General features: G+C 41.1%; 1 protein-coding gene across 8 annotated transcripts in view; it reads left to right on the forward strand.

Annotated features, from left to right (window-relative positions):
• The window catches only part of DOT1L (DOT1 like histone lysine methyltransferase), a 77,090-nt gene that overhangs the window by 40,103 nt on the left and 22,353 nt on the right, over positions 1–14,634 (forward strand). For all 8 annotated transcript variants that reach the window (XR_011049883.1, XM_068420920.1, XM_068420916.1 and 5 more), the window contains 9 exons: positions 1,114–1,193; positions 2,504–2,572; positions 5,454–5,560; positions 6,550–6,591; positions 8,056–8,139; positions 8,887–9,121; positions 9,567–9,680; positions 11,137–11,228; positions 13,958–14,059. Coding sequence is in view for 7 of the 8 variants with exons in the window: in XM_068420920.1 (XP_068277021.1) it covers positions 1,114–1,193; positions 2,504–2,572; positions 5,454–5,560; positions 6,550–6,591; positions 8,056–8,139; positions 8,887–9,121; positions 9,567–9,680; positions 11,137–11,228; positions 13,958–14,059 (925 nt within the window). In the remaining variant the exon portion in view is untranslated. The remainder of the gene's footprint in view (positions 1–1,113; positions 1,194–2,503; positions 2,573–5,453; positions 5,561–6,549; positions 6,592–8,055; positions 8,140–8,886; positions 9,122–9,566; positions 9,681–11,136; positions 11,229–13,957; positions 14,060–14,634) is intronic.

Genomic DNA, 14,634 nt, shown 5'->3' on the forward strand with positions numbered 1-14,634 from the left:
AGAGCAAGGCGTAGCAAGAATAATTTTTTTTTTCCCCTTGGTGTATAAACATTTTTTTCATCCGTGGTTTTTAATAGCTTTGGCTGCTGCTCTTAAACTCAGTGTCCTTGTTGAACATGTTTCATGTGTGGAGGCACTAGGAGGGGAGTTTTCAAACAGGCCTCTTGCAAAGAAATCAGTTCTTCATGTTGAAACAATGCCAGGATGGCTTGCACGGTTTGTGTGTGCAGGGTGCTCAACGGCTTCCAAGAGATGGTGAGGACTCTTGTTGCAAGCTGGTAGGAAACAGCCCACCAGGGACAATTAGACCAGGCCCAGGCTCTTAAAAATAAAGGAGTATTTCTTTTTTACTCTCTGATATGTTCTGTTTCTTTCCCAAACATTTTTATCATTTGTGTGATTCTACCTATGTGCAGGTTTCTTTGTTTCCATATGACTTTTTTTGGTTTTCAGGAACAAAACCCCCTCGTTGGATTTCCTAACCCAGAAATAAAGATACAAATTCGCCATTGTGGGTTAGGGTGAAGTGCTGGGTTTAGGACAGGGAAAACATGCTGAGAGATGTCAACTGTCTTTTTGCATTACAGGGGAATTTAGAGCTAGAAGAGAATATATATTTTGATATTTTGCTGCAATATTTTAAATGCACGTGGAGAAGCAGTGGGATGAAGTGTGTGTCTGTTGTGTTGAGTATTGCTTTCATGTGTGGATTAACTGCTGTAAGGGTGTTGGTAGTTGATGTTTGATCTCACCATGGCAGAGAGGTGAAAACATTTTGCCCTTTGGTTTTATGTTGAAACTTACGGTGCAAAACTCAGCTGGATGCTGAGAGGAACTGTCAGAGCAGGACAGCTTTAAAATTTTTTAAATGTAATTATGTGGGCAGTGTGGGGAATGCTAAAGGTAAGGGACTGTTTTGTGTCGCTGTGCAAGAAGAAAGCATTTTGGTAGATGGAAGTAGCTGTATAGCCGAGGACAAGAAGCGTTTTTCAGTTTCAGAAGTGCCTGTCAAGGCTGTAAGTGACTGTGACTTGTGGTTGGGGGGGTTAGTTGTGTGCCTGCTTGGGTACCATTTGCCTGTCCCTGTTCATTAACTAGACCATTATCTTGCAGTGTTATTTTTGTGAATAATTTTGCCTTTGGTCCTGAGGTGGATCACCAACTGAAGGAACGATTTGCGAACATGAAGGAAGGTAACAAATCGAACTTAAAACCTTTTTCCGTTGGTTTCCTGCTTGCTGTGGGAGCTGGTGGTGGCAAGGGGTTAGTTACAGCCACCAGAAGCCAGGTTGGTGGGTTTCGTTCGGTGCTTTGCGGGCAAGTGTCTGCACCGCAATGGTTATTTCTTGGGCTTTTTTTACTTCTCGTCTTAATATCTGCTCTGACCTACCTGGTTACTCGGAGGTTGCTCTGCATGTGAAGACTCTCTGTGGGGTGGGAGGAACGGCCGGTCCTTTCTTACCTGTTACGGGAGCTGACAAAACAAGCAATGGCCAAGACTGGAAAGCTTCCTGACTGCATAGGCTTGCCTTTGTATACCCAGTTCTGTAATTGCATACTGAATTCGGTTACTGGATTCTCCTATTTACAGTACTGGGTATTAACTAATAAGCAGTAAAATGGGGACACTGTTACTGGATGTCTTGTGTGCTTCTGGAGAAGTCGCATTGCAGACACTAGTGACTGAGGATGCCCAGTAACCCCACTATGGCCCTTACATTGCCTGAGGTGTCTTTTTTTCTTTCCTCTTAACCGCTTGGATAAGTAACAATTTTATTTGGTTATGGCAGAAATTACAAAAATAAGTATTTTCTGAAAAGAAAAATGTGTGGCATGAACAAAGAAGCTGTGGCTTCCCACTGTACAGCTTTGTGCTGAAGTAAATAATGTGACTTTTGGGCTCTGTTGCAAACCGTAAAACCCCCAAACTTAAGCTGTCTTCTTTAATTTTAGTGGTTGATCTTTTTTTTTTAATAAACTTTTGTTTAGCAGTGGCTTGAGAGAAGTGGCAAGGTTGGCAAGGTTCAAGAGCTCTTTACAAAATCAAGAAACCTTAGTTCTCTTCCCAGAAGGTGCTCAGGCTCTGTGCTGTGGGCTGAATGACTGCAAATAGCTGTGAAATGGAGATTAGCCTGCTTTTAAATAGAAGGGCTTTGGGGGCTTGGGGTGTAAGGAAGGAGACAGCCGTGTTCCTAATTGAAATTTCTATAGATTGCCACTGAGAATTAATGCACTCTTTTTTTAAAGTGTTTTAAGATCTGTCATTTTAAAGTGATCTGTGAGGTGTCACCTCGTAGGTACCTAGCAGGGCTAATATATTGACTTTCTTGGATGCTGTCAGAATAAGCTTTAACTAATTTTAATTTCTTTTTTTGTAGTGATAGACAAGTGGTAGTTTTACTAGGGCTGCTCTTTAGGGCTCTGTACTGGGTTATATTTAATAAGTAGTAATTTCTGGAAGAAACAGTGGTAGCTGACATTGCTTTTCTTTTTCTTTTTCCAGGTGGGAGAATTGTGTCCTCAAAACCTTTTGCACCTCTAAATTTTAGAATTAACAGTCGAAACTTGAGTGGTATGCTTGCCCTTTTTATTGTTTGTTACAATTATGGTGTATCATTATCTGAACACGTCTGTAGTGGGTTTTTGTTGCTCTTTAAAGAGTTGTGTAAGTAAGTAGAAAAATACTAGTGTATTATTATAGTATACATGCCAAAGTGACATGTATTTAAAATCAAACAAACAAAACCCCACCCAACACTGGAACAAACACACTCTTCTTATGGGGTTTGTCCTGCTGTGTTTAGACATCTATAACGTCAATGTTTCCCTGTCTGGGCATCTTCTATAGTTGAAGACAAATAAGGTGTTTCAAGGGCATGATTCACTTCTTTAACTACAAAGAGCTGCAGTGACTAACTTGCATGCAAGTTCCTTATACCATAGCTGTCTAAATTTGCTCAGGTAAATCCCACCAGTCATGGGTTGTAAGGCTTAGGAGCTGAAATGTTCAACTTTTGAGTGCCCTGTCTTCTGCACAGTAAATTGATCAAACAGACCTATCCCATAAACACCCAGTTGCTGTGTCTGTTTCGTTGCCAACAAAGTTTTGTGTTTTTCTTCTCTTCTGAACCTAGTAGACTTGATATTTGCCAACGTTGGCCTTTGCAAGTATGTGAACTGCGGTTTAATGAGGTTTTGAGATGACTAACACCCTGGGCTGCTGGTTTTGCTTCTGCCCTTTTTTCAAGTTGTATTGTTGAAATTTTTCAAGCTAAAGAACAAGCCAAACTGGGTTTTACACATATTTACTGTGTCCAGTGCAAAACAGTCCCTAAATTTAAAACCCGCCTTATTCCCCTCCTTGTGCAAACATGGCAAGTAACACACTGAGGTACAAATCTCAAGCTGTGTTTTCTGTTTTTGGCCTGACACTCATGGTAAACTGCTTTTCAAGAATAGTAATTTGAAGACTGTCATTAAGACATTTCACTGAAATAGTGCCATTGTGAGTTATTTTTACTGAGCTTGAATTGTTGAGAATGTCCTGTGCACCGGACACCCAAAACTGCGCTTTTCCTTCCTGGTTGATACTCTTTTTCTATGGCATCTGATTGTTTGGAACCTTATTAACCGTTGGGTCCTGGCTTGCCAATTCTTTGTAGACATTCACTTGAAAATAAAAGGAAAAAAAAGGCAGAATGGTACTCCTGGAAATCCTCAAACCTCCGGAGAGCTGAGATCAGTCTGTCAGCTTGCTAATAAGACAAAGAGCACCTAAGTAAAGCCTGCTCCCTCTTTTACAGCACACTAGAACTAGATGAAATACAAGAAGGCACTTCTGAGGTTTCAATTAGGAGACCTGCCCACGTAAATAAAGTTTTTTGGCCTCTCAAGCCTTTTCTTTCCTGGCTTCTGACCATTTCGTTAGCTCTCTCTTTGCTAGGGAGGCTGCAGTTATTAAAAACATGGTGGGGAGGCAAAGGGGCCAACGTGTACTACTTTTTTCACCTAATAAAAGCCCCGATTATGACTATCAGTTGAGCCAGTTCTTTATCCTATTTGAGCTTTCACCCCAGTGTGGATTCATTTTCTTGAATGCTGAAGGTTTATTTATCAACTGTTATTTAATGCTTAATATGAATGTTGATGTTAAAATATATAGAGATTGCTAATTAAGATTTGGGTGAATGAGATTGCTCAGCATAAGACTAGATAATAGCTTCTACTAATAGGAAACACTTCCAGGGATTCAGATAAGAAGTCCTGAAAAGAAATTACCTTTGATGCTACAAACAGTGGGGGAATAAATTTTAGGTGTTAATCCCATTCTGTATTCAGGAAATACCAATGTCAAATGAACGTGTATGGTATGTGCTAGTCCTGGGACTTGTTCCAGCCTTAATGGCCTGTTCTAAGTGACACTTCCAGGGAAATGTCATCCACTTAGAGCTGGTGGCAGCAAATGTGGCCAGTATCTTTCACATGCAGAGAAGGTGATTTCACTCTGCTGTGCTAGCTCTATGCTGCTGCCCCACAAGGTTTTTCATAATACTTTTATTCAGTGGGGGTTTTTTTTGGTGCCCGAGTATGCTTTGAGTCATGTGGCTTGCCTGTCTATCTAAGGTTTTGATCTAAAGTATGAACAGTTACATAATTTAAAAAATATAGTGGAGAAGATAAAGCTTTAAGAAGCAGGCAGCCTTTTTTCTCAATACCATTTTTGTCCTTAGTAGTGCCATCTGGAAAAAGAAATGGAAATATGGAAGGAGTTTGGGACAAACCAAAACAAGTATTAAAATCTGTTCAAATAGTGGTTGAAGTTGCTGAATCCCAAACCTTGCTTTTTGACCCTTCTGGGTAATTTTCTGTTTAATTAGAAGTGTGCCATAATTTCTTGTGCAGTCATGTCACTCACTCAGTGTTCAGTGCTCACATCCCATACCTATTAATTCTAGGGAACAAAACAAATATAGGCAAGAAAGCAAATATAAAACATGTTTGTCCCCAGTCCAAATATAGTGCAGTTCCAGTTTACATGGGTTGGATCTAATGCCATTCTGTTACTAGTTATAGCTAATTAAATCCTGCCTGTTACTACAGATGTGTTGTCGCTGGGTTTCTCATAAAAGTTTTCTCTGAGACACAGGAAAACTCCCTTTGTTAAAAGCTTGCACTAGCACAGAATTTTACTCTAGAACAGCTGACTTTCTGAAGAAAGGAAAGGTGGATCTTCCAAATTTCTTAAGTTTTCTGTCGGTTGCACGTAGCAAGAGAATAAGAAATTGCTTTTTAAACTCACTGCAGTGCTTTCTTCTAGGACATTGCCATCCAAATACAAAATTTATCTCTTTGTTTTGACTCTGCCGTTACTGTTGCAGGGCTAGTTTCAGCTGAGTAGAACAGGGTGGCAAACTGAGCGAGCTTTGTTCCCTAACTTGACTTTCTTCCTTTAGATATTGGCACTATAATGAGAGTTGTGGAGCTATCACCACTGAAAGGGTCTGTGTCATGGACCGGGAAACCAGTTTCTTACTACCTGCATACTATTGACCGAACCATAGTGAGTATAAATACAGGCCAGTAAATCTCTGGTTGCTTTACCTGCTCTGGGATCAACGGGCCAGCTTCAGATCCTTGGTCTTGGGAATTGTTTTCATATTTGTTTGCATATTTACAGACCTAACTGGAATGGGTGCACTTCCCAGTTCCCTGTTCGGTCTGGCTGAATGTGCAGATCACACTGCATGGCTTAGCCTCTGGCTGCTCCAGTGCAGCGTGTTACACAGGGTAATTATGGACAGTACTATGGTAATTAATTCATTGAAGGTGCATCGATTGTCCAGTGTAATTCCTTCTCATGCTCCAGAGTATGCAGCTATGTGGAATGGTGGTCTTGTGCTGTAGCTTCCACACACTGAGTAAAGGCTCTGTGGGTCTTTCATTCTTCAGTTTGCTTTGTGGTGTACAGACCATTTCATTCTATCATATTCAAGCAGCAAATCTCAATTTTAGTTGAACTTTCAGTTGCTGTAGAACCAGCCAAAGCTCCATGACAATGCTGGGGCATTCACTGTTTTTTTTTTTCCTTCAGTTAAAACAGAAACAATCCTGTAGAAATGTAAACTTTTGTGGAGAAATAGTTTATTCCAACACTGAGTTTTTTGCAATAAGAAAGACTGTTTTTCCAAGTCTGCTGTAGTCTAATAATGCTTTTCTTAAAGAATATTCTAGAGTGCAGATAAATATTGTAGTGGAGTAGCTTCATTGAAAATAATCTTCTGCTGAGTGGAGATACATGACACAAAGCTTTAAAACAAGGATAGGCAGTGGTGAAGGTGATAAACTGTGTTGAGGCTTGGATTATGTCCTGCTGCACAACACGTCTGTGTAGCTAAAAAGCATGAATGTAAATGGCTTCTTGATGTAGCTTATCAGAAAAAACACAGTCAGAATTTCTGCAGTTCTGCATTTGTCTTAGGCTAATACTTTGTTCTTATGTATTCATCTGTCGTGACTTTGAAAATGACTATCTTATCTTTCTCTTTTCAGCTTGAAAACTATTTTTCTAGTCTCAAAAATCCAAAACTCAGGGTAAGTTTCAGTCATTTTCTGTAGAAAACTCAAAATAATGGAGCAGCTGCTAGGAGGAATTTAGTCACTTGTTGAAGATGTACAGAACTGATAGAAACCCAGATTTTCTTGACAAGCCAGGAGCATGGGTGTGGAGCTAATTGAAGTGAAGCATCATATGCCATCAAGCACTAATACAATCATGTTCAAGAGCTTTCTAATAGAGAATTAATGGGGCAGCCACAAGGTGATTTTCCCTTGCATTGGAGGTCTCTAAAAAGCTATTTGTCTATTAAAGAACTGAAGTTAAAGAAGGAAACGATAGTTTGAATCTGTCCCAGTGTTCAGCTGCATGAAAATGAAGCTGAAGAGCACTCTGAGACGTTACTTTTGGGACGTGCTATTTGAGACATGAAAGGTGTTGTCAGTTGCTGCAGTCTGTGCTATCACGTGTGGAATTTAAAATGCCAGAGGATTTTTGAGACTATACTGGGCTGTATTAATCTGCAACAACTGATGGGGCTGGTATTCCCAGTAAGAGAATTAAGTGAGGCCACTTAATTTAAAACTTCAGGTGAATTTTAGTCTTCAGAGTGACCGGCTTAGTAAGTGTTGAAAACAGATGAATGGTAGCTTTGAGTTTGGGTTACTTCAGACGGCTGAATTCAAACTTGGGAGTAAAAAAGACTTTTCAGAGTCAAAAGAAGATGATGCAGGGCAGCATCCATGTGCTTTCGAACTTCTCGGCTTTTAATGGTGAGGCTATTTAAATCTGCCATTTATAGGGTCTAGTCGATAACTTGCTTAAATTGGAGAGGTGTTGGCATTGCCAGAATTCTTATGCAAATTAAACCTCACCTGGAAGGTACAAGAAAGGCTTTGAGTGAGCTTTTTGAAATGTCCTTATATCCTAGTAGAAAATCAAGCTTAAAAGTTGCCTTTTTTTTTTTTTTTCAGTCTCCTATACAGACTTGGTTAAAGTTGAATTAGAGGATGATTAATGGCTTTGCCATTTCAAGTCGTGTAAGATTTTTAAAGTGTTGTAGCAACACATGAAATATTGGGGGTGTAGGTAAAGCTATTGAAATATTTAATAATTTTTTTTAAAAAACAAACCAAAACCTGTAACACCAGTGTGTGTGATCTGGGGGTGGGATTGGGAGGGGCAGAATAAGGGAAGAGGCTGGAACTTAATCTCTTTTGCCCTGTGGCTGCGTGTTTGAAGCCCATTATAGTAGGTAATGCAGTGCAAAAGGGTGACTTGCACTTATCATCTTTTCCCACTGAGTGTTGCCTGAGGCAGGGTAAGTTTTTTTTCCCTTGCTGGTTACAAAAGGGTTTGGTTTTTTTTTTAATCAGGCATTGTATGGTAAGAGCAGTTACACCTAGCTCTTATAGAAGACTGAGCTGGGAAACAGTGTTTTGTATTAAAAAGTGAGAAATATATGACCAAATTATTAAGTCTTATTTAAAATGTTTATCCAGGAGGAACAAGAGGCAGCTAGACGTCGTCAACAAAGAGAAAATAAGAGCAACACAACTACTCCAACGAAGGTTCAAGAAAACAAGGTGAACATCCTGCATTTTCATCGAGTAAATGTGTTTTCTCTTTAGCTGTGCATGAAGTCATAGTCTGTGTCAGGAACAGCCTGATTCTGGGGGAAGACTGACTCTGTTTATCCTGAATGTGTAAACTGGTATAGCTGTTGCTGTGGACAAAAATATGATGGAGTGATTTAGTAAGAGCTGCACTTGAGAATTGCATCACTAATTCTGGAAAAAAAAAGTATTGCAAGATGAATAGAGTAGTTGGTTGTCCACCCTCGTGTGCCTTCAGCACCAGCTTGCAGAGCTTTCCCTGAGCCATAACCCACTGAATGGGGTTCAAAGTGTGCTGAGTCTCTTCTGCAAAGACTCATTTCCTTTCTCATTCTGTTGCATAACACTGTTAGAAATGCAGTGACTGTTCGTGCACAGAAATATAAAGTATTGAATGTACTTTGACTTTTTAATGAAATTCAGTGGAAGAATAGAGGCAATACAGGGTGAATAATCAGCGTCTCTTAGACTACAGGTACAGATTTCCTTTTCTGTAATGAGTAAATCCAGAAGAGAATTAGCACAACTTCTTGGGTGCTGGGGACAGCTCTTACTCTGAGCAGGTCTGTTTCACTGGCAAGTTATTTAACTACAATGCATCAGTTTCCTTTCATAAAATTAATAAACAAATGAAGTTATTAACTCTTGTTTAAAAGGAATGCTGTATATGTAGGTAGAAATGACTAAAGAGCTTTTGGCTTTTAAAAAATCTCTTAGGATTCTGGTGCTGAAGAAGAAAAGGCTGGGGCAAATTCTGTTAAAAAGCCATCTCCCTCCAAAGCACGGAAGAAAAAGCTGAGTAAAAAAGGAAGGAAAATGGCAGGCAGGAAACGAGGACGTCCCAAGAAAATGAACACTGCAAATACAGAGCGCAAGACCAAGAAGAACCAAACTGCACTAGAACTTCTGCATGCCCAAACTGTTTCACAGACATCTTCATCCTCTCCTCAGGGTGAGTTCAAGACTGGCAGTGGAAGAAGCCTCCCCGTGCCACATGAGCCTAGATAAGTGTCTGAGGCTCTGAGTGCATGCTTGGAGGTCATTCTTCCTTTATTGCTAGGTTTAGTTTGGGTTTGTGTCATAACTTCTCCCTTGCCACCAAAGCAAAGCTCCCCTTGAGATGGGGATATGCCTCTGTGAGAAGATGATTGACTCTGTCTGTAGGTACCTGGCCGGGAGCTGGAGCTGAGCTGTGGCTGGTAGCTTGTCTCTGCTGCTGTGGTTCTAAGGATAAATTGTGGATGTCCTTCCAAACAATTTGTGGCGGTGTGTTGATCTAGCTAAGTTACTGGATCTCGCATTGTAAATGACATGCTTGGTAATGGTAAAGCTACTGTACTGAGAGCCAGAAACTCTGACTTCTGTGATCTGAAAGGTTATCTTTGTTCTCTCTTTAGATGCATACAAGTCACCTCATAGTCCATACTACCAACTACCTCCTAAAGTGCAACGGCATTCATCTAACCAGCTACTGGTGACACCTACCCCACCTGCACTACAGAAGCTGCTAGGTGAGACTCTAATGTTGTCACTGTGTTTGTCATGGGAACCTCTACTTTGAGGTTGCTGAACATGTGGTAAATTAAATGGCTGCTAACGGAAAGTTGTGTATTGAACAGGAGAGGGGGATGGCTTCTCCCCCATCTTCCCCCGCCTGCCCCACTTCTATTGGCATCATCACGAGGTCTCTTCTCTTGCTGCTGAAGTTGATGTCTTGGTGTGCATTTGTTTTTTGACATTGTTTCAGCTCTCGTTTGGCACAAAAGGAAATAAGCTTGTGTTTAGCAGGAATCCAAAATAACTTTAAATGGAAATGGCCAGGCAGAAATAACTTTATTTTAAATGAAACCATTCTCTTATTCTTAAATGATACAATCTTGGAGAACATGACTCCATTTTCTCTGCAAAACTTAGAGCAAAGTAAATGAGATGCTGTCTGAGTTTTTGAGGTCATAAAGGTCATATGGCTGGAAAATATGCTCCATGTGCAAGAGGTGATTTAAAGAAAAACTTGGAGGGTGGTTTTTTGGGTCTTCTGGTTCCTTCCCCCCACAAGCTGTTTCTGGCCTTTGGCATTGGGCATGAGCCGGTCCAGGATCATCTGGGAATCTGATGTAAGGTTCCTGTCTATGTAGACACCAAGGGCATCTGTGATGTCCTTAGCTCCTGCTCTCTTGCTGTGGTGTCTTACAGTTATGACTGATTTCTTACTGTAGAGACAGAGAGAGAAAAAGTGTGAGTTAGAGGGATGTTTCTTGTCGGGGTGGTGGTGGTGAGCTGGAGCTCTACTTGGCTGGAGTAAACCCTGTCTGTATACCATCTATTACGTGTTTTGGCTGCCTGTGATTGCAGCAGACTGGACTTAATCATGTGGCTGGCTTTATGATGAGAGGTCCCCAGTGGTGAGGCCTCGGGAGAAGCAAGGTTCATTTTATAACAGGAGACTGGAGATAGAAGGACAATGAGAAGCAAGTGCTCCTTGGAGGGTGGAGTAAATGTGGGTGTGGAGCTTGTCATCTGTCTGTATGGAGGTAGGAGTACAGCAAGCTCTGTCCTGTGACGCTGGGAGAATGAATGCTCTTTGCTCAGGGCTGGTTTTGGCTGTAACAGCTAATCTCTTTTATTATTTCGACTTACAGTGCATTAAAAGCTGTTCAACTCCTCTTTCATCATGCAAACACACCATTAGCACCCATCATCTTCCTCTGCCTTTTTGAATGTGTTGTCATGACTTCCATTGGGGTACCTATGATAAGTAGCTAATGGATCCAAGAGTTCAGCTTGCATCAGGAGATGGATTTTCAGCATGCTCTAAATTGATCTTTAATGGCTTGGTCTGAGTTACAGTCCAAATAAAAAGCAAGAGAGAGCAAAGAGGGGAGAGGTGTCAAGGGAGCAAACAGGGGTAAATAAGAGCATTGCACTGTCTCTCACTTGAAATGTATCATCTCCTTACTTATTTTGCAGACTCTTTTAAGATCCAGTACATGCAGTTCATGGCATACATGAAAACTCCTCAGTATAAAGCAAGTCTGCAACAGTTACTGGAGCAGGAAAAGGTAGGTCTCATTTTTTAATATTTCTAAACCAAATTGCTGGACTGCCAGATGTGGGGGGAAAAAAATGCTGGCGATCAGAATTTTGTACACTTCACACCAGTGCTGGCTGCACCAGGCCAATTATAAAAGCTCTACCAGAGTAATGCTTAGGCTGAATGACTGTACCTGGGGATTTTATTGCTGTCTGGGTCAGTCTTTGTGTGCTTAAATTTCCCATCTGCAAAATGGGTGAGATGCCTCTCCCCTCTTCCCTCTGGTGCCTAAGAAAACTTACTCCAGTATTTCTGTTTTTTCCTCTGTTTTGACATGAAGCTGTGAGTACCTATGCAGGAAGCTGGTGTCTTGAACTCTGTCCTTTTCTCCCGTTTGGGATTGGCAGCTGCTTTTCTTCTCTGAGTGTCTCATGGGTCACGGGGGCAAGAGGTGGTGATCAGCCTCTCCAGCAGTGTGCAATGCCTGAATACACCCCTGCCCTGCACTTAGGGGGGCTTCCCTGCGTGGATACATCCTGCGAGCTGCTAGTCAAACTGCTCTTAGATAATTAAATTGTGCTTAGTCTAGCTAAAGATTGTAGCAACTTTGAATGAGGACTATCTTGAAAAACACACTGGTACTAATTCCTTGGAGCTGAATTTTCTGTTTTTTGACATCCTATTCTTTTCCCACTGTAGGAAAGCCTGAATGAATTGAGTACTGTAGCATCAGGATGGCTCATTAAACTTGTAACAAATTGAAATATGGGATTAAAAAACCACCAAACTGTCACCACTGACTTAAGAGGCTTAACGAAGCTTCCTTAGTATTGATAATCTCAATATGTGACGATGACACTGGTGGGCAAAGTGTACATTCACCAAGTCGTGGGTTGAAATCCATGGAAAGGCAAAGAAAACGCTGCAGCTGAGAGGTGTGGCATTTTTCTCTGCTATGGAGCCATCTCCCCAGCAGAGGGAGGAGATTTACCAGCTTGTATTGCTTTACCTCAATTATGAATAATTTAATTGCTTTATAAATCAGTCCTGATGAGAGAGACTCTGCCTGCTACTTCTATGGAGGAACCTTTCCCCATAGAGCTCAACAATAATCTTTAACTTCTGGCCAATTCCAGCTTTTGGTAGCTCCTGTGGAAGCTTTCCTTTGCTCTGTGGCCTTTGTGAAAGTGTCAGCATAAAGCTGTACCATTGTTTTGTGGGGTTTTCCGTAATGGGAACTCTTTTTCCAGATGAGAGAGGCTAACTAGTGCCACTATATTTATTACTGAGAATTGGTTGGTGCTGATGTGTTCATACAAACCTTTTTTCTGTGGTTCTTTCCATTTGTTTTCACAGTCAAACAGCACTTTGAATTTTCAACTTTTTCCTTAAGCAGCATATTTTTCTGCTTGTTCTGCACTTGTCAGGAAAGTCAGCATGAAGTTAACTTATCTCCTTGCACAGAAAAGAGCGTGTGAAATGATAGCGTGCAAGTATTGTGCCGTACACTGAAAATATAAATTGAGAGTGTGGAAAAGTAATCACTTGGTGTTGTTGTCTGACAGCTGTTTCATACTTTTAAGTCATTAAAATGAGGAATTCAGTATGAAAATAATTTTTTAATGGGGTGTTACACTGAGAGCATGGCAAGTTAAACTTCACAAAAGCAGAAGTTTGCTGGATGAGGTGCTGTTGTATAGTCTATTTAACAACTCCCTCTTACATGAAGGTTTTTCAAGTACATGAAAAACGTTTCTGTAATATGATTTTGAAATAAACACGATGCTGTGAGCTGCTAGTTCACCAGGTTACCCTTAGATGGAGCTGTCAGCTCCTCCACTGCTTGTAAGGGCTGGATGAAGGGACTGATGTTGAAAGCATAAATGATTTTTTCAGCATCACCTATGGCAGCACATTTAGCATTGCAATTACTCAACTGTTTTCCCAAGTCGTTGGCGTGAGAGGCAACACGAGCTGTATGCCAGGTCCTGTGTTTTCTCACACATGTGGAACTTGCCAGCACTGCTGCTTTGCTTCGTGAATGGATTCCTTGGAAGATCAAGGTGTTTTTTCCCTTGTACTCCACTTTTTCTCGTGTGGTGGCTCAGTTTCTCAATGATTCCTGTTTGGCCTCAGCAGCAAAAGTTGGAGAAAAGTGTAATCTCCAGAGCCTGCTCTCCTTGCTGCACTCATCTTTCAACTGGGAACTGAATAAATGAGACTCTTCAGCCAGTCCTGTCCTTGCCCTTTGCTGCTCACATAGTGCACGACCATGGAATGAGTCAGGAAGCATCTAGTTAAGGAGTGTTATGGGCAGGAAATGCAAGTGGAAGGTGGCCCATTGAAGTAATTTTGGCATTAGAAGTACAAGTAGTTTGGCTTATTTATGACTTTCCTCCTACCTCCCCCACAGTGTATTTTCATTTATTGCGTGTCTTCCGTGAGTGTCGTGTAGGAAAACTCTGAATTGGGACTCTGGAGATTTAGATTCTGTTCCCAGTTTAGTAACAGATTTCATACAGATAATCTTTTCCAGTTCCATTTCTGCTCTGTAGGATTTGATTATTACTAATTCTTTACAATGCGCTAGGAGGATAAAAATGAATTTTTAAGACTGACCTGATTATATTTTACCAGATAGCAGAAAAATCTTCCCTCCCAACTTGCTATACAAACTAGATGTAAATATCTTACTAAGATGGACCGTGCCTAGCAGTGAGTGCTAAAAGTGTATTTTCTCGCTCTTCCCTCTTCCAGGAAAAGAATGCTCAGCTACTGGGGACAGCACAGCAGTTATTCACCCACTGCCAGGCACAGAAAGAGGAAATCAAACGTCTTTTTCAGCAGAAACTTGATGAGGTAGCCCTGATCTGGTGGAAGTGGATGCTTGTTAGTCATCTGCATGCAAACAGTTTTGATAAAAATAAGTAAGACCAGAGCAGGGTCAGGTCCTCAGCCTCTGTTTTGCAGCAGATTGTGCTAAATAATGTGGAATCTGTATCACACTTTGGTTATGTTTTATCTTCATCATTGAAATTGTCATGTGCCACTCTGTATGCAAGGGAAGGGGGTGACAGACCACAGACACTGGGGTATTTTAGTAAAGGAAGCGTCCTGGGCTGGTTGAACAAACTCTGTTGCCAATGCAAGTTCAGAAGCACGGAAGGAAATGGAGTGGCTCTGCAAAAATAGTGTTCTTTTGGCTGGCAAGAAACTAAATGCCAGTTTTAAAGTTGAATTGCTGGAACAGCAACTCCAAGCAAGGTATTTTTGTCCTTCCTCATTATCCCCTAGCAATGACAAAGTCTTGGAGAATGCTGGGGGACTTCCTGTGAGTTCTGAAGATCTCCTCAATGTCACTTTTGAATGCGACAGGCATCTGGAATTAGGCTGTCAAGACCTTACTGAATGACCTCTTTCCTTCTCCCTCTTCA

This window comes from Nyctibius grandis, chromosome 31 (assembly GCF_013368605.1).
Source record: "Nyctibius grandis isolate bNycGra1 chromosome 31, bNycGra1.pri, whole genome shotgun sequence".
Taxonomy (NCBI): domain Eukaryota; kingdom Metazoa; phylum Chordata; class Aves; order Nyctibiiformes; family Nyctibiidae; genus Nyctibius; species Nyctibius grandis.